This window comes from Schistocerca gregaria, chromosome 8, assembly GCF_023897955.1.
Source record: "Schistocerca gregaria isolate iqSchGreg1 chromosome 8, iqSchGreg1.2, whole genome shotgun sequence".
Taxonomy (NCBI): domain Eukaryota; kingdom Metazoa; phylum Arthropoda; class Insecta; order Orthoptera; family Acrididae; genus Schistocerca; species Schistocerca gregaria.
This window is the reverse complement of record NC_064927.1, coordinates 474,302,033-474,320,385: the sequence shown is the minus strand read 5'-3', so window position 1 is coordinate 474,320,385 and position 18,353 is coordinate 474,302,033. Positions and strand designations below refer to the sequence as shown.

The window sequence follows — 18,353 nt, the reverse complement described above, 5'->3', positions numbered from 1 at the left end:
ACCCTGGTGGAGAATGTGATTCAGTTGCTCCAGTCCTGGGTGATACTGAGTCATGAGGCAAATGCTCCTTTGTGCCCGGATGTTGGGACTTTGGGAGGCAGATGGTGACTGGAGAGAGAAGGCATGGGAGATCTGTGTTTGTCCCTTTATGCTTCCACAAGAAGCGCTTTACCATATCACACCCCTACCCTGCTCCCCCTCCCCCTCCCCCTCCCCCTCTGCACAGCAGCCTCGTCCTAACCCCTACCACCCAGACTACTTCTCCCGTCACGTGCAGTTGCTCATAGTCCAGAGACAGTGTGTGTGTGTGTGTGTGTGTGTGTGTGTGTGTGTGTGTGTGTTTTGTCTGTATTATTATTTATTTATTTATTTATGCATTTATTTTACCTGGCAAGATTAGGGCCTTCAGGCCCTCTCTTACACCTAACCAGGCATACTCAGATTGAACGAGTTACTGTTTCTACATAACATTAAGGACATATATCCTATTATGCAGTATTGATGTTAAAGAAAAAAATAGATATTATAACAGTAGTACAATGATAATTATAACAATAAAAAATAATTATAACAATCAATAATAATAATAATAGTAATAATAATAATAATAATAATGATAATGACTATGTATATGAAAGTAAACATACTTTTCTTTTCTGAATGTCAGTCCCATTGTTAGTTGGGAATTTTCTCGTTATGTTCTTGCAGCTTGTGAGTTATTCTCATCGAGCAGAGACATAAGATGATAGAATGGGGTGAAAGAGATATATGAGAGGTAGATAGGTGAGAGGAAGAGAAATAGAATGGTAAAATTGGAAGCTGTGATGGAGAGGAGAAAGAAAGAGATGGGAGGGGCACAACAATGGTGGCTATACCGTCCCTAATATATAAGTTTTGAGTTCCCTCTTGAATGTTGAGTAGTTCTGGATAAGACGCAGATCACAGGGGAGCGCGTTCCATAGTCGTATGGCTGAGATGGAGAATGACACGGAGAAAGATTTTGTGTTATGTAAAGGTACAGCCAAGATGATAGACGTATCCGATCTGGTGTTGCGATTGTATTAGAAGAAGGCCTTCTGGCAAAAGCTCACTTATAACAAATATATGTTGTTTTAAGCATTTTATTTGTTAAATTCACTTAACCTGATGAGTTAGGACTTTTGCCTATCATCTGATGCCTCTTTGCCAATGCACATGTCACAGAACATACAAAATTAAATGATTAAGTCATTCAAATGTCTTACAATAAGACCCATTGAGCCTACAAAATTGTAATTGACCTAGATGCAAAACCTGCTCGATGCCATGTAGATGATACATGACTGTATCTGTTGGGGCTGTTGTGTGATTAGTTATCTCTTTAGATATGAAAGCCAGTGGCACAGTAAAATGTTTATGTATAACATTCAGTTCTGCATTTCAAAAATCTCTGTTTCTTGGTATTAGTGCTGATTTTGTATGTCGTCCTCTAGTTCATTACAGCCAGTTTTTATTTGCATGCACAAATACTGTTAGAATATAATGAATTCAGGTCACTCCTCACACACATTTATGTGGAATATAATATTATTGTCTACATTTATCGTGAAAGAGAGAGTGCAATAATTTTATTATATTTATGCCATGGCTTTGTTATGTAGAAGTAACTTTTTCCCATATATAGTGCACAAGAAGCTTGTATCCTTTCATATTCAGTATTCTGTTGTAAAGTATTTTACCTTTCTTTCTTTATTTTTTACTTTTTGTTGCAGACAAACATCATCAGGAAAGCATCAAACAGCACAATCTTTGCATTAATGTTCTTTTGCTGTAGGTTTAGAACGCATATTGAAAGCACGAATGGAAATGGTAAAGGCGAGAAAAGCTGATTGGGCTCTTGGTGAAGCAATGGCTTTTGGTTCTCTGCTGAAGGAAGGAATCCATGTGCGCCTAAGTGGACAAGATGTAGAGAGAGGCACATTCAGGTATGTGAGTTTGTGATAACTTCAAGTTGAACAAATATATTTCAAGGAAGACGCAATACATGAAAGTCACAGATCAAGTTAACAGAGTAAGACACGTATACACTTTAACAGTCAAATCACAATTGAGTCCAAGTCTAGTGGCCACTTAGGTGGCACTGCTGCTGCATGGCTGGCAGACAGCGCCGCATGTAGGGGATGCGCGTAACTGCGCGGCGGCACTTTCAAAGATTGGTGAGTCACAACACTTTTCCCTGCTTTGAATTTTTTGCACAGGTCTTGATGGAGGTGGCCTGTAGATTGATGATGTCCATAGGAGTTGTTTGACTGGCCGTAAAGTCTCTAGGAGGCGGCTTCCCATACGGACGGAAGTGTCCTCAATGATAACGGGTCGAGATGACAGGACACGTGGGGGTCAAATCTGCTGGGGCCCTGTGCACCAATCTGCCCATTGCAGCAAGTCCGGGTGATGTGTCTGGTCCATAGGAGGAGGAGGCGAGTAGAGTTGCTCCGACAGATGATGGTCGTCCGGTTCCTGCATGGGCACGTCTCCTGGTGGCGTCCGTTCTTGTGCTGGCACCGATATGATGGTGAGAGGGTTGTGTTGTGAGTAATGAGAGATGCCAAGATCCCGAGTGTCAGGTACAGCCGAAGGTGGTGTAGCAGCAGCTGGAACAGGCGTTGCCGGCACAAGAGGCCGAAGCTTGTCCGAATGACGCACTGCAACGCCTGTGTCCATCTGGATTTCATACAGGAGTCGGCCACAGTGTCGTGAGATGCGGCCAGGACTCCATTTTGGCTGCTCGCCATATCCCTGTACCCATACAAGGTCGCCGGCGGTGAACCGGCCAAGCAAAGGCACCTGCGGCCGTGAGGTGGAAGGCCGCAGAAGATGAAGTAGCGTGCGGGGCTGTTGGCCATCTAAGAGCTCAGCCGGGCTGTGGTCGCCCATGGGGGTGAAATGGTAAGAAGCCAGAAATTGGAGAAGTGCATCATCATCAGTAGCAGAAGAAGTCGGGAGTTTCCTCATCTGAGCTTTAAATGTGCGGACCAGTCGTTCAGCCTCACCATTTGACTGGGGATGGAACGGAGGGGCCGTGACATGCATGACACCGTGACGGGCACAAAAATCTGCAAAATCGGAAGAGGCAAATTGAGGACCATTATCAGTAAGAAGAGTAGAGGGAAGGCCTTCCAAATAGAAAATGCGAGCTAGAGCATTGGTGGTTGCCGCGGTCATAGGCGACGTGCAACGGACAAGGAAAGGAAAGGTAGAGTAGGCATCAATAACGAGAAGCCAATAAGTACCTAAAAAAGGTCCCACGAAGTCAGCATGTAATCGCTCCCAGGGCTTCTCAGGTGAAGGCCACAGTGACAGACAACTTCATACGAGAGACACCCCAGTGCCCTTGTTGAAGGAGGCACAAGACTGAAGCACGCAATGACGCAGGTACCACAACATGTGGCGAAGCAATTTTGATGGAAAGAAGGATAACACCATCCCTAGCCGTGAGGCGGTAACGCAAAGCGTAGTAGTTCCGCAACGGATCAGAAGTCTTAGCGGCCGGATGATCTGGCCAACCCTTCTGAATGCAGTGTAAAACCCAGGAGAGGGTAGGGTCAGAACCCGTAGCAGCTGCCAGCCGGTCCCCAGTGATGGGGGAACCCGTCCACAACCCGCTGCTTGCCAACGTCCAGGTGGAAACACAAAAGTTCATCCCTATCGAATGCCAGATCAGGATCCATGGGAAGGCGAGACAGTGCATCAGCATTTGCATGTTGAGCCATCGGCTGGAAATGAATCTTATAATTGAAACTAGACAAGTAAAGAGCCCAATGCTGGAGGCGGTGTGCAGCCCTGTCGGGAAGTGATGTTGATGGATGAAACAAGGAAACAAGTGGTTTGTGATCCATAACAAGATGAAATTTGGATCCATAGAGAAAAACACCAAACTTATGAACAGCATAAATAATGGCCAAAGCTTCTTTTTCAATTTGAGAATACTTTTGTTGGGCATCTGTGAGCATTTTGGAGGCATAAGCAATGGGTTGTTTAGAACTGTCAGAAAAACAGTGCGCAAGGACTGCACCGACCCTGTATTGAGAGGCGTCTGTGGCAAGAACAAGATGCTGGCCAGGTTGATAAGTAGGCAGGCACAGGGCCTGTTTCAGCATAGTTTTTAATTTCTGGAAAGCTGCATCGCATGATGCGGACCAGTGAAAAAGCATGTTTTTATGCAACAGGCGATGCAACGGCTGAGCCATCGAAGCAGCAGACGGTAAAAACTTATGATAGTATGCTATTTTCCCCAAGAAGGCCTGCAGTTCCTTAACAGATGTAGGGCGAGGAAGGGCAACGATCGCAGCGACAGTTTGCTGAAGTGGACGAATACCATCCCGAGAGAGTTGAAACCCCAAGTACTGTGATAGATGCCTGAAAAAATTTTGATTTCTGAAGATTACACTTACGACCGGCAGTCTGTAAGACATGAAAAAGTGTGTGGAAATTTTGAAGCTGTTCGTCAGTGGTGGAGCCAGTCGTCCTGGTAATTTAAATACCCAGGGACAGTGAGCAATAATTGTTCCAAGAATCATTGAAAGAGAGCAGGGGTGCTGGCAATTCTGAATGGCAATCGTTGGTATTGATAGAGGCCAAAAGGTGTGTTAAGGAGCAGAAACTGCCGGGAAGCAGCATTGAGAGGAAGTTGATGATAAGCTTCTGACAGGTCAAGTTTAGAAAAATACTGGCCTCCAGCAAGTTTTGTGAACAATTCTTCGGGTCGAGGCATAGGGTAAGTGTCGATAAGGCATTGAGCATTTACAGTGGCTTTGAAATCGCCACAGAGACGAATATCACCATTTGGCTTAGCAATGATGACAGGACAGGATCACTCACTGGAAGTGACAGGAAGCAAGACCCTTGAAGCAGTGAGACGATCCAACTCCCGTTTGACCTGATTCAGAAGGGCCACAGGAATGGGCCAAGCCTGAAAAAACTTAGGCCGAGCAGTGGGTTTGAGCGTGATATGGGCTTCAAAGTTGTTTGCACGGCCTAACCCAGGAGAAAAAAGGGACGAAAAAGTCGTTGACAAGGAATCCAATTGAGCATAAGGAATAGCATCAGAGACGATATTGACAGAGTCATCAATGGAGAACACAAACACACGAAAGGCACTGAAACCAAAAAGATTCTCTGCGTTACTATGGTCAGTGGGAACAGTGCGAATGACATATTTGTAGGATACCTCAGCATCAAATTGTCGCAAGAGAGAAATCTTCTGTTTATTTTAAGTCCGTAATTGCCTAGTGACAGGTGACAGAATTGGAGAACCCAACTGAAGATACGTCTGAGAATTGATCATAGTGGCAGCAGAACCAGTATCCACCTGCATGCAAGCATCTCAACCAAGTATTTGGACAGTGAGGAATGACTTCCCTGAAAGGAAAGAAGTACAGTTGACAGACAACACAGAATCAGAATCAGTGTCAGATTTGTAAACGGATGACACATGACCTTTTTATTTATTTATTTATTTATTTATTTTTTTTTGCATTTGTGACATACGGCCCAATGTTGTGGACAATCTTCTCGTGAATGTTTTGTAAAACACTGCGGACATGAAGGAAGTTGCCATGGGTTTTGCTGCAGTTTCTTAGAGGTTTTGTTTACGGTTAGGCCGAGGCTGCTCTTAGGAGTGTACGTCGGCCAGCGGGGACATGCCACACACTTCGTCAACATCGCACAGAGGCTGTATTTCCCCGACGTTGCCCCATGCCTCTATTTGCGCTCCAACGGCGAGATAAATTTAAAAAAAACTGAGTGATGGATAGGACTTCACTAGAGTCAGACTTTCCAACAGAAGGGCATGTTGCCTAATTCTTTGTCGTATAATAGCATCCCGTACCATGGAATCGGCATAGGATTATTTGTGAACTCCAGTAACAAATTGACACTTTCTACTGAGGCCATGAAGTTCAGCAGCCGAAGCACGATAGGATTGATTTGGTTGTTTTTGACAACGATAAAAGGCAACACAAGAGGCTACTACATGTGTTTTCTTTTGAAAATAGCTGGACAGAAGTGAGCACATTTCAGCAAAGAACAAAGACGCAGGATCTTTCAAAGGAGCCAATTGCGACAACAACCGATACATTTGAGGTGAAATCGAGGAAAGGAACAGAGACTTGAATGTTTGTTCATCCGCAACATGAAATGTCAAGAAGTGCTGTCCAAGATGTTTTTCGTAATCAGACCAGTCTTCTGCCATCTCGTCGTAAGGAGTAAAAGTAGGTAGAGACAACGACGAGAGACACCCCGCATTTGATGCCGCGATGAAATCACGAATCACATTTGTGAGAAGCATTTGTTGTTTTATGAGACCTTGCAATACTTGCTCTAAAGTAGCCAGGGAAACACGTAGGACAATGGAAAAGAAAAATCCCATCCTCGTCGCCAATTGTAATAACTTCTAGTTGAACAAATATATTTCAAGGAACACGCAATACATGAAAGTCACAGATCAAGTAAACAGAGTAAGATGTTTATACACTTTCACAGTCAAAGCATAACTGAGTCCAAGTCTAGTGGCCGCTGGCTGGCTGGCCACTTAGGTGGCGCTGCTGCTGCATGGCTGGCAGACAGCGCCACATGTAGAGGACACGCATAAGTGCACGGCGGCACTTTGAAATATCGGTGAGTCACAGAAGATTTTATGATTGATAATACCTTCAGTGACTGACAGAATTTGCCTTGACTTGATTAATTGATTTGTGGAACATCTTGTTGCACTTTTTATTTACTGTCCATCAATAGTTACACTGAGCATATTTAAATAAAACAGGTACATTATGTTAAGATTATTCTCAAGAGGAAGTCTTTCTACCAGCTTGTTACAGTTGTATCTTCCACACAGGGTATACTTGTGATGTAGGATGCATGCATGCATGATTAACGTGAATACTGCTCCTGTTAATTCTGCTCACACTAATGTTGGAGAGTGTGTCACTCTTTGAGTGTTTTGACAAGCCCTAGATGGAGGGTGCTCTCAAATGTGTACTGCAGAGCTTCAGGAGAATCTCAGTGGGATGGGTCAATCACACATTGGAGTGGTGAATACAATGGCTCTCTGCTCATCACACCAGAAACAACATGATCTACATCTGAATATTTCCAGTAATAGATTACTTGCTTGGCTAATTTCTGGAAGCATTCAGTATAGTCAAAGCACTGTATGTCCAAACCCTGTGATTTCCAGTGTTGGAAAGTTCTGTGAAAGACGTAGTGGCATAATAACTAGGGCCACAGCATGACACAATTAATGGAAGCCTAAGAACTGGAACTTGGACAACACAAAGGGAAAAACTCAAAGTATTTCTGCATGTGTATCATACATAGCAAAATATCATTTGAAAGTCACAGAAATCATGCAGATGCACCTAACTGGATACAAGTTGTTATGACATTACTGTTGACGTGGAATGACATTACTGTATGCACAACACAAGGAAGGAGGGAATAACTGCATACAGGACAAGTGGAATAAATGAGTACTGAATTGAACAGCCCTTTGAATGGTGTACTTCACTTAAGATTTGTAAATACATTTCCAAAATAATGGTGTTGAAAGGTGTCAGGTCCCCAACAGAAAATGTTATAGAGTCCATTACCCTGGTGCAGATATTATTTACAACATGTAGTAGAAATAAACTGAAAGTCAAAGTATGTGACAATTTTCATATTCATATCATCTCAAATAGTAATGACGGAAGTGAGAAATATGTAACTTCAGGTACAAACAATAGAAAGTCCAGGATGGAATGTCAACAATATTATCAAAAGGATAGGATTGTGACTCACTGTATAGATGACATGTTAAGTTACAGGCAGGCACATGTGAAGCCCCACGCTGTGCGCGTGCGAGCTAAACGTGTAACTGACTTTCTGTTGTCCCTGTCTGGAACTCAACGTGTCATCTTTATGGTGAGTAGCAATGTATCTTTTTCCTAATACTGTTATCTTCAGGTACCTTCTATTCTTTTCCTAAAGCATCATTTCCAATGAGAATATGATGACATAATGCAACTGCAATTTATAATTAGTTTCCAAATCTAGTAGTCATGCAGTAAATAGATATGAGTCCTATACTAAATAGTTTGCCTGGCTATGGTGATCAAATTACAGTAATAAGCAAGGTTTGTCTAAGAAGGGGAGGGGGGGGGGGGGAGGGAATTGTAAATGCTGATTGTTACAGTATTCAGAGGGAATTTACTGTATGAACAGTGGGAAGACATTTACCGAGGGCACACAGTGGATAAGAAATTTCTTTTCCAAAAATATTCTTACAACAGTTCATATTGCACTTAAATTTACATCTTTTACTTCTTTCGACATCCCAATGACCCCTCTTCATGGAATCCAAGGAATAAGACTGATATAACAATATGAATTTAGTTTTCCTTTATCACAGGCCAGGGCAATGAGAGCAGAAGCAAAGGCACTGGAATCAAAGCATATTGTGCCATGAAGAGAATGAGCCTCATGTAATAAATGCTTAACAGTGCAGTTCAAACAAATGGAGTCTGCATGTATTTTCAGAAAGACTAACACAGGTAGTAGTAATACTGGTTTATGAAAAGTGGGAATAACCAAGCAAAATTTAATCGTTGTCCCTTCCCCGTCCTTCCAGTGTTCTCATAATGTTTCGGGAAGGTACTCGTAACAGAACGTTGAACTTTTTCTGACAATAACTTTTAAACAGGTGCTCAGTTTTACTTCTGAAAAGGCTCCTGTACAGCAGACAGTATATGCTCCCATAAGTTTGGTTTTGTCTTCATATTATTGCAGAAATAACAGCAAGCAGGATGGGGTAGGAACTTACATAAACGAAGATACAAATTTTACTACCCTACCTCATGTAAATGGAATTAACAATATTATGAGAAGGGAAGTTGCTAGTCACTGTATAGCTGAGATGCTGATTCACAGATAGGCACAACAAAAAGACTTTTTCACAGTTAAAGCTGTCAGCTGTTGGCCTTCATCAACAATAGTTCGGCCAATGTGCTAAAGCTTTAATTGTGAAAGTCTTTTTTTTGTGCCTATCTGCGACTCCAGCATGTCCACTATATGTTGAGTAGCAACTTCCTCCTCATAATATTGTTACATTTTGTCCTGGATTTTCCATTGTTTCATTTTAGGTGGAATTAGTTTTGAAAAAGACTGTGAAATTGCAGCTGTAAAAAGAAATTATGAAGTTCAGCTTTGTTATTGTTAGTTTACTGGCCACCATCTGGAAACTTTTTTCTTGAAATAAAATGCAGTCATTACCAAAGGAAGAAAATAAAGTGGGTTGTGATTTGGTAATCTGTGGGGACTTCGACATTGATTTTCTCACAAAAAGTGGTGACAGAGGGGCCCTATTGAAACTTGCTGCATCCTACAATTTAAAGGCTCCTGCTTGTATTACTTGTGAAACTTGTGACACTTGTGAAACAGTTTTAGCAGTTCACACATTGGATAATATTGTGAAAACTGCACAATATTTCAGTGAGGCAGATGCTCATCATCTTCACCTGATTAGCTGTCTCCTTGAAATATCGTGCAACTTTCACAACATTATCTGATGTGACACTGGTGAACCACTGAAGCAGTTATTACATCAGGAAAGTCTCAAACAGCACAACTTCAGATTGGTTTCTAGTCAAGAAGAGTTTACGCAGAATATCACTAAAAAAATTCATGCATACTTTAGTGACCATCTATCTCAATTACTAAGCTTGAAAATAAAAGGCAGTATTGCTAACAACTTGTCTTGAAGAATCACATGTGGAAGCTATAATCAGGATAAGCAAAGAAAAATGGTCAAAGGTTTAAAATCGATGATCTACATGGAAAAATTCAGTACCTTCATTAATGCGCTATTTCATTTATTAGAAAGTTGCGCCAGAATAGTTGCTTATAATAACTAATCTTCATTCATTAGAGGCTGTTTTGGCACATATTGCCAATGCCAAGTATGTCTAAAATGATGTGACTTCCATATTATGTCATTATTTTTAAAAAACTATCCCATTTCTTTCAAACTGCATTTACATGGAAAACTGTAACCGTAAGGGGCCAACTGTAGAACAGACAGTTGGATCACAAGGGGAATAAGGATTTAATGCCAGAAAAGGAAACTGCTTCATAAAAACTTGACAATTCACCATATGAAATGAAGGCCTGTGGAGTATTATAAGAAAGAGTCTGGTGAAAACAGAGCACCCCATAAAAACGCAATACTGTCACAAGAAAATAAAAAAGTAACAAACCCTTTAAAAGTTGCCAACACATTTAAAATGTTTTCACTGATATTGTTGCTGATATGAAAAAAAACAAATATAAATAAGAATACTGAATCCAATGAATATAAAATAAATGCAAGTAGTAGGTCAATAAGATGAAGCAGAAAAAGCAGTAAAAGGACTATTGGCATTGGTGATATCCCTGCAACAATTTTAAAGAAGAGTGCTCATCTACATCCCATTTCTATCTATCAACAATAAACCAATTGGTAACTGCACAGAAACCAAATTCTTAGCACTGTGGCTGCAAAGTAATGTAAAATGGAATAAACAAAGTTGAGCAAGACCTACTACCTTTGTTGCTCACTTGATAAAATAAATAAGGCATATCATACCTAATTTGATACTTGCTGTAAAGAGGGTGTCCAGCCCATTCAAACTGCAAAAAGGCCATTGAATCATATTTGGATACAAACCTAGTGGCTCATTGTAAATGCTACAGTATTTAAGAACTCTGTTTATTGTTCTTTCCCATGTATTTACATAATGGAAATACCTAATATTCTTTAAAATAAGTGTAATAGATAAGGACAATAGATCGCAAAAAAAGAGAACACATTTTCACATTTATGATCACTTTACTACACTCCTGGAAATTGAAATAAGAACACCGTGAATTCATTGTCCCAGGAAGGGAAAATTTTATTGACACATTCCTGGGATCAGATACATCACATGATCACACTGACAGAACCACAGGCACATAGACACAGGCAACAGAGCATGCACAATGTCGGCACTAGTACAGTGTATATCTACCTTTCGCAGCAATGCAGGCTGCTATTCTCCCATGGAGACGATCGTAGAGATGCTGGATGTAGTCCTGTGGAACGGCTTGCCATGCCATTTTCACCTGGCGCCTCAGTTGGACCAGCATTCGTGCTGGACGTGCAGACTGCGTGAGACAACGCTTCATCCAGTCCCAAATATGTTCAGTGGGGGACAGATCCGGAGATCTTGCTGGCCAGGGTAGTTGACTTACACCTTCTAGAGCACGTTGGGTGGCACGGGATACATGCGGACGTGCATTGTCCTGTTGGAACAGCAAGTTCCCTTGCCGGTCTAGGAATGGTAGAACGATAGGTTCAATGACGGTTTGGATGTACCGTGCACTATTCAGTGTCCCCTCGACGATCACCAGAGGTGTACGGCCAGTGTAGGAGATCGCTCCCCACACCATGATGCCGGGTGTTGGCCCTGTGTGCCTCGGTTGTATGCAGTCCTGATTGTGACGCTCACCTGCACGGCGCCAAACATGCATACGACCATCATTGGCACCAAGCCAGAAGCGACTCTCATCGCTGTAGACGACACGTCTCCATTCATCCCTCCTTTCACGCCTGTCGCGACACCACTGGAGGTGGGCTGCACGATGTTGGGGCGTGAGCGGAAGACGGCCTAACGGAGTGCGGGACCGTAGCCCAGCTTCATGGAGACGGTTGCGAATGGTCCTCGCCGATACCCCAGGAGCAACAGTGTCCCTAATTTGCTGGGAAGTGGCGGTGCGGTCCCCTACAGCACTGCGTAGGATCCTACGGTCTTGGCGTGCATCCGTGCGTCGCTGCGATCCGGTCCCAGGTCGACGGGCACGTGCCCCTTCCGCCGACCACTGGCGACAACATCGATGTACTGTGGAGACCTCACGCCCCACGTGTTGAGCAATTCAGCGGTACGTCCACCCGGCCTCCCGCATGCCCACTATATGCCCTCGCTCAAAGTCCGTCAACTGCACATACGGTTCACGTCCACGCTGTCGCGGCATGCTACCAGTGTTAAAGACTGCGATGGAGCTCCTTATGCCACGGCAAACTGGCTGACAATGATGGCGGCGGTGCACAAATGCTGCGCAGCTAGCGCCATTCGACGGCCAACACCGCGGTTCCTGGTGTGTCCGCTGTGCCGTGCGTGTGATCATTGCTTGTACAGCCCTCTCGCAGTGTCCGGAGCAAGTATGGTGGGTCTGACACACCGGTGTCAATGTGTTCTTTTTTCCATTTCCAGGAGTGTATTTTTTTTAACTTACATGTGATCAAAATCAACACAGCCCTGTACCAAAACGGTTCTTTTCACATCTTTGCTGCTCATTGTGGCTCACTTTGAAGTGAGTCTCATCACTGAAGATAATTCTACTCCTGTCAATGAATTTCCAGGCTAAAGTAGTGTTTGTAGACACCATGGACAGTAGTGGGATACCACTCTGACTGTAGCCTGCCTTATAGCCCACCAACCAACAGTAATTGTCTGGGGTGCTATTCTTTTCATAGCAGGATCCATTTGTTTGTCATCTGTGCCACCCTTACAGTACAGTGGTACGCCAACATATTCTACACCCTGTTTTGTTGCTCTTCATGGTATGCCATCCTGGGCTAACATTTCAGCAAGATAATGGCCATGACACATGGTAAGAGTTCCTACTGCTCGTCTTTGTGCCTGCCAAACCCTACCTTCACCAGCAAGGTTGCTGGATCTCTCGCCAATTGGACAGAATTTGGCACTATATTCCTTAGGAGGACAGCCAACATCTCTGTCAATCTGTGCCATGTCGAATAATTGCTTGCATAAGGGACAGACTTGGAACAACACATTACTAACTTGCTAGATTTGTGAAGCTCTCTCTTTTGAATAAATCATCCAATTTTTTTTAAATTTTAATTATTTGTTTTTCTATACATGTATGTCACATAAGCCTTTTTTTGTCCCATGTGGATAATTCCTTTGTGACACACATCTTTTATTTTTTTTAGTGTAAATACTTCAATGTATGAAGTGTGTTACTTGTAATTTAAAATATGTATGCATAGAAATCACTTTCATCTATATTATAAACTGACTTGTCCAGTGTCTTATACATAATCTGTGTTTGTAGACAACAGTATCGCTAAACATCATCATCACCAAACAAGAATTGTCAATTTGCTGTCACATTGCCAGGTCATTGATTAGTTGCTAAAATTTTTACTGTTCGTGGTGGTGGTGGTGGTGGTTGTGATATCCTGCCTGAAGAATGGCTTGATGCAGCTGTCCATGCTAGTCTATCCTATGCAGATCTCTTCATTGCAAGTCTCTGTAACTACTGGAGACTTAGTCTTCATGTAAATTTATATAAGAAGTACTTCACTCGATTTCCAAATTCTCTCTTTCTTGGTGGCCCAGGATGTGTGTCACCAATCTTTGCCTTCTTTTAGTCAAGTTGTTCCATAACAATCTTTCCTTCCTGACTTTACTAAGTATGTTAATTGGTTTTGTGATCTACATAGCCAAACAACAGAAACCAGTCAGTCATATTAACAAGTGAAATTATGTGAATTTGGAGTGGGAATACATTAAAAATGACTCCTTCAAGGGTTGTCAGTTGAGCCAGTCATCTTCTTGCTTTAAACAAATTATTAATGAAAGCTGCCAGAGGTGTCTTCAAATGCTGTGATGAAAAAAATGTTATGATGACTGATTCAAACATATTCTTATCAGACAGCTGGGAGGTTAGTGGAACAGGTATGCATGTGGTTTACAGTAAGCAGCCTTGATCTTAAACACACAAAATCTCACTACAAAATTTTAGACAAGAGAAGATGGCTTGTAGGTACTAGAAGTGAGCAGATTGGTAGGTACACATAAATGAAATTCCATGGGTGAAGTTCCTAGGCATTAAGATGGGTAACAGATTGAAGTGTAGCAAATTTTGTGGCCATCCAGGTGTAGAACTGACCCATTATGAATAAGGATGCTTCAATTGTGTGATAAATCTTTATTTGTGATCCATCTACCTTTGAAGCATTAGAGCCACTTCATGAGGGGTACAAATTTATAATTTATAACAGAAGATAAACAGTAGATGAACCACTTTATTTGTCCATTTGTGATAAAACTGTTAACTTTTCAGAGGTTGGTTGTCCGATTTAAAATAGAGCACAATGTAGGAAACAGGCCAATGCAGGAAGTGAGAACACAAGGTCTGCACTGGCCACCTAGACATACTGAGATGGCATAAGCACATAAATAAGCTAATCAAATAGCTCAATCCTACCTACTTTGCACAAAGTAATCTGTGACTGAGTTGATCTACAGATGGGATTTCTAGCTTACTTGGAATACTTTCACTTGCTTATTTCCATGGCTTAACATTCAGAACAATTAGCTAAGACAAAAAAAATTATTTGTTCAACAAACACATGCTCTAAGAACATCATGTAAATGTGATAACCGAAAATGTTGCAGAAGCCCTTCCAGGAATTTAGAGATTTTATCCCTTGTGGGCCAGTACATTTACTCATAACAGTATGTGTGTCTTATAATAAAAGTGAAATTAGTATGCACTGTACAATTCACAGCCATAAACAAGCAATAAAAATAATTTCCATTTAACCTGTTTATCGCTTTTAGGGTTCAGAAAGAATTCATATATTCTGATGCAATAGCCTTTAACAGATTGCGAATAGATATCAGACAGGAAATTGAAAAACACAAGATATCAAAATACAAAGTAAAAGAGCACATTATTAGCTTTCTATAATTTATCAGGACATTTGTGAGTAAGTTCCATTGTACAATGTGCACATTAATTATGACATACGAAGTAGCAGATGGTTTTATGTAGCACATCAAAACAATAGTGAAATAATATAACAGAAAATCAATGGTATTTTCAGAGCAAGTGCTTTTTTCCTAAAATATTAGTAGGTCAATACTAGTTGTTGTTGGTTTGTAGTGTATTTAAGTTGCTAACAGTGGCTGTTTCTGGCTATTAATGTGTAGCACCTCAAATTTTCTACATACCTAAAAACTGTCCTTCATAATGGTATTTATGAGATGCTACATGTGATATGTTGTTGTTAGTTGTAGTAGTAGTAGTAGTAGTAGTAGTAGTAGTAGTACCAAATAAACTAAAAAAATGCTATGTACTTTTAATTTTTTTTCTTATTTTATTTTTTAGTCACAGGCACCATGTACTTCATCACCGGAAAGTAGATAAAGCTACATACAGGCCTCTATGTTACCTTTACCCTGACCAGGGTTCTTACGTTGTTTGTAATAGCTCTTTGTCAGAGTTTGCAGTATTAGGTAAGTTAATATTTTCTCAAAATTTATGTTACATTGTCAGTCTCCTTAGCACATAGAATTCTGAATGATAATCTTGAGAGGATCAGTAATCCTGACTCTGCTCTCTAGTAAGAGAAAACTCCACCAAGATTTGTGCAGCACACATAGTCAACATTATCACGGATGACAAAATTTTGTGTCAAGCTCCTATGTAGACCAGTCTTACCCTCAGCAACACTACAGTTACAAATATGACTAATTATATATTTTTTTGTTTCACTACTCTTTTTCCGCCTCTCCCTCCCCACTCTCCGCCTCTCCCTCCCCACTCTACGCCTCTCCCTCCCCACTCTCCGCCTCTCCCTCCCCACTCTCCGCCTCTCCCTCCCCACTCTCTGCCTGTCCCTCCCCACTCTCTGCCTCTCCCTCCCTCTCCACTCTCCGCCTTTCCCTCCCTCCCCACTCGCTGCCTCTCCCTCCCTCCCCACACTCTGCCTCTCCCTCCCTCCCCATTCTCTGCCTCTCCCTCCCTCCCCACCCTACGCCTCTCCCTCCCTCCCCAATCTCCGCCTCCCCCCCACTCTACGCCTCTGCTGCCCCACCCTCCCCGCCCGTCTCCCTCCCCCCCACACCCCACCCCTCTCCCTCCCCCCACCACCCCTTAGAGCTGGAAATATAATTTGTGTCTCTGTTATCAATGGTCATTGTTCTGTTTATTTTTAAAACAATGTAATTTCAGGCTTTGAACTGGGATATTCTATGACAAATCCGAATGCCTTAGTTTGTTGGGAAGCTCAGTTTGGAGATTTCAACAATACTGCACAGTGCATCATAGACCAGTTTATATCATCGGGTCAGGCAAAATGGGTGCGACAGTCTGGACTAGTGATGTTGCTACCTCACGGTCTTGAAGGGATGGTAGGTATTCGTTATTTTATGTTTCTTGATGAAATACTGAAATGCTCTAAGTTAATCAAACAAAGTGTAGAAACCTACTTGTTATGTGAAGAACACATTTTGCTTACTAAATTTTTGTTTCAATCAGTGTGGTTCTTTTTTAAAGGCAACTATTACATTCAGAATAAAACTCATTTCATTGTTGCAATAAATGCTTAAAATAGTTAATGACTAAACAAAAATATTTCTATAGTTGGATTAACAGTCCACAAAGTAGAATTTTAGAGATAAATATTACTGTATACCAATGTTTGGGAATTCAGAACATTTGCATGAATGATGTTATGGTTCTAGGTGCATCACAGGTGTTTTAGCCATGGGCATTTATATTCCATAGAAATAGATGTGTGGGACTGCTAGTCCCCCTCAGTAGTGATATGAAAAAAAATAATTAAAAAACAGTCATTAAAGATAAATTAATAATAAAAGGAATAAATAGATTTTATTCTCTGCAAAAACAGCTTTTCATTGGAATATATGCTTTTGCAAAAACTTTCAGTATTTTTTCTTGAGTAGTCTTTTGTTTTCTTCTTTTGGCTCTATTTAAGCTTTCAACAAGAGGCTTTTTCTGTTGAGAGACAGCAACATTTTCTCACTGGTAAATGGAGTGCTACTCTGATTTAAACTTTTTTTTGACATTATCGTTATTTTGCCACCCAGATCAGTAACTGCAGAACATGCTGACCACTTATTTGAAACATGTAGAATGTAAGCCCTGATTAACAATTACAATGCCCTCTCATGACCCATATTACCACAATTGACAATGAAATGGATAGAATTGACAAGGTAACTAAAGGAGAAATAGAACTGAAAGTCACTCTACTTGTGTTCTTCAGGATGACTGTGTGGTCGAAATATATTGACTGGTTTTGTTTTCTGGTCACTGTAGTGTAGAAACTACAAACAGATGACACATGGTCACAAGCATGAACGATGACAACTTGGAATGCTCAAAGGGTGTGGAGTAGTGTGGGGGAACAGTTCCCACCTCCCTCTCACAGGGCTGCCAGCCTTCACCCACAATCTGTGTTCCACATGTACATATGGATTGCCAGTCCTTTCTGGTGTTATGAGAGTTGAACTCTGTGATGAAGAGGGGATTAATCTCTTCACTCATTTTAAAGTAAGAGAAGAAACAAGAAGCTGTGCAAGTGCAAATCAAAATTGAGTATATATAATGCATTTGGTAATGGCTAGTGCATGATTGCTTGCCAAAGTTGGTAGTATTGTAGACAAGGTAGTTCAGGCCAACTTCTGCAGTATGTTACACAACTGTAACATCTAAAATTTCCTAGTAAAGTGTCTGCAATTGCACATAATATAAATTTTACCTAGGAGACAGACTAAAGCATTTCTTTGTTGTATGATACTAAGTCCATCGGCCGAGTCGTACATAGCCATACACGGTGTGTATCTAGTAGAGATCATTCAACTACACACTGCTTGACTTGGCACCAGAGAGTAACTTATGAGGGCACTGATACATCACTTTGTATAGAGACATGCTGTTTATTTTGCAAATGCATTTTTACACATATTATCTTATCTGATGGGGCTTCACCAAACCAAAAATTAGTTACTGTTTTGATATTTATATGCAAAAGATAAATTTGTTTCAGCCTATCACTGGTAAAATAGTTCAGATGGATACAATTAACTGTGAAACAGCATTTATTACCAGAATGAAATTTTCACTCTGCAGTGGAGTGTATGCTGATTTGAAACTTTGTAGCAGATTAAAATTGTGTGCCGGGCCAAGACTCGAACTCAGAACCTTTGCCTTTCGCGGGCAAGTGCTCTACCATCTGAGCCACCCAAGCACAACTCATGACCCATCCTCATAGCTTTAATTCTGCTAGTACCTCATCTCCTACCTTCCGAACTTCACAGAAGCTTGGGTAGCTCAGATGGTAGAGCACTTGCCCGTGGAAGGCAAAGGTCCCGAGTTCGAGTCTCGGCCCGGAACAGTTTTAATCTGCCAGGAAGTTTCAGCATTTCTTATGTAAATTTGCTTTTTCACATTTTGAGACAGAATACAAGCTTCAGTTAATT

At 41.5% G+C, this 18,353-nt stretch overlaps 1 protein-coding gene across 2 annotated transcripts in view; it reads left to right on the top strand.

Annotated features, from left to right (window-relative positions):
• LOC126284404 (2-oxoglutarate dehydrogenase complex component E1-like) overlaps positions 1 to 18,353 on the top strand; it is a 175,082-nt gene that overhangs the window by 116,224 nt on the left and 40,505 nt on the right. For both annotated transcript variants that reach the window (XM_049983309.1, XM_049983310.1), the window contains exons 12-14: positions 1,814 to 1,964; positions 15,235 to 15,362; positions 16,081 to 16,259. In XM_049983309.1, coding sequence (XP_049839266.1) covers positions 1,814 to 1,964; positions 15,235 to 15,362; positions 16,081 to 16,259 — 458 coding nt within the window. The remainder of the gene's footprint in view (positions 1 to 1,813; positions 1,965 to 15,234; positions 15,363 to 16,080; positions 16,260 to 18,353) is intronic.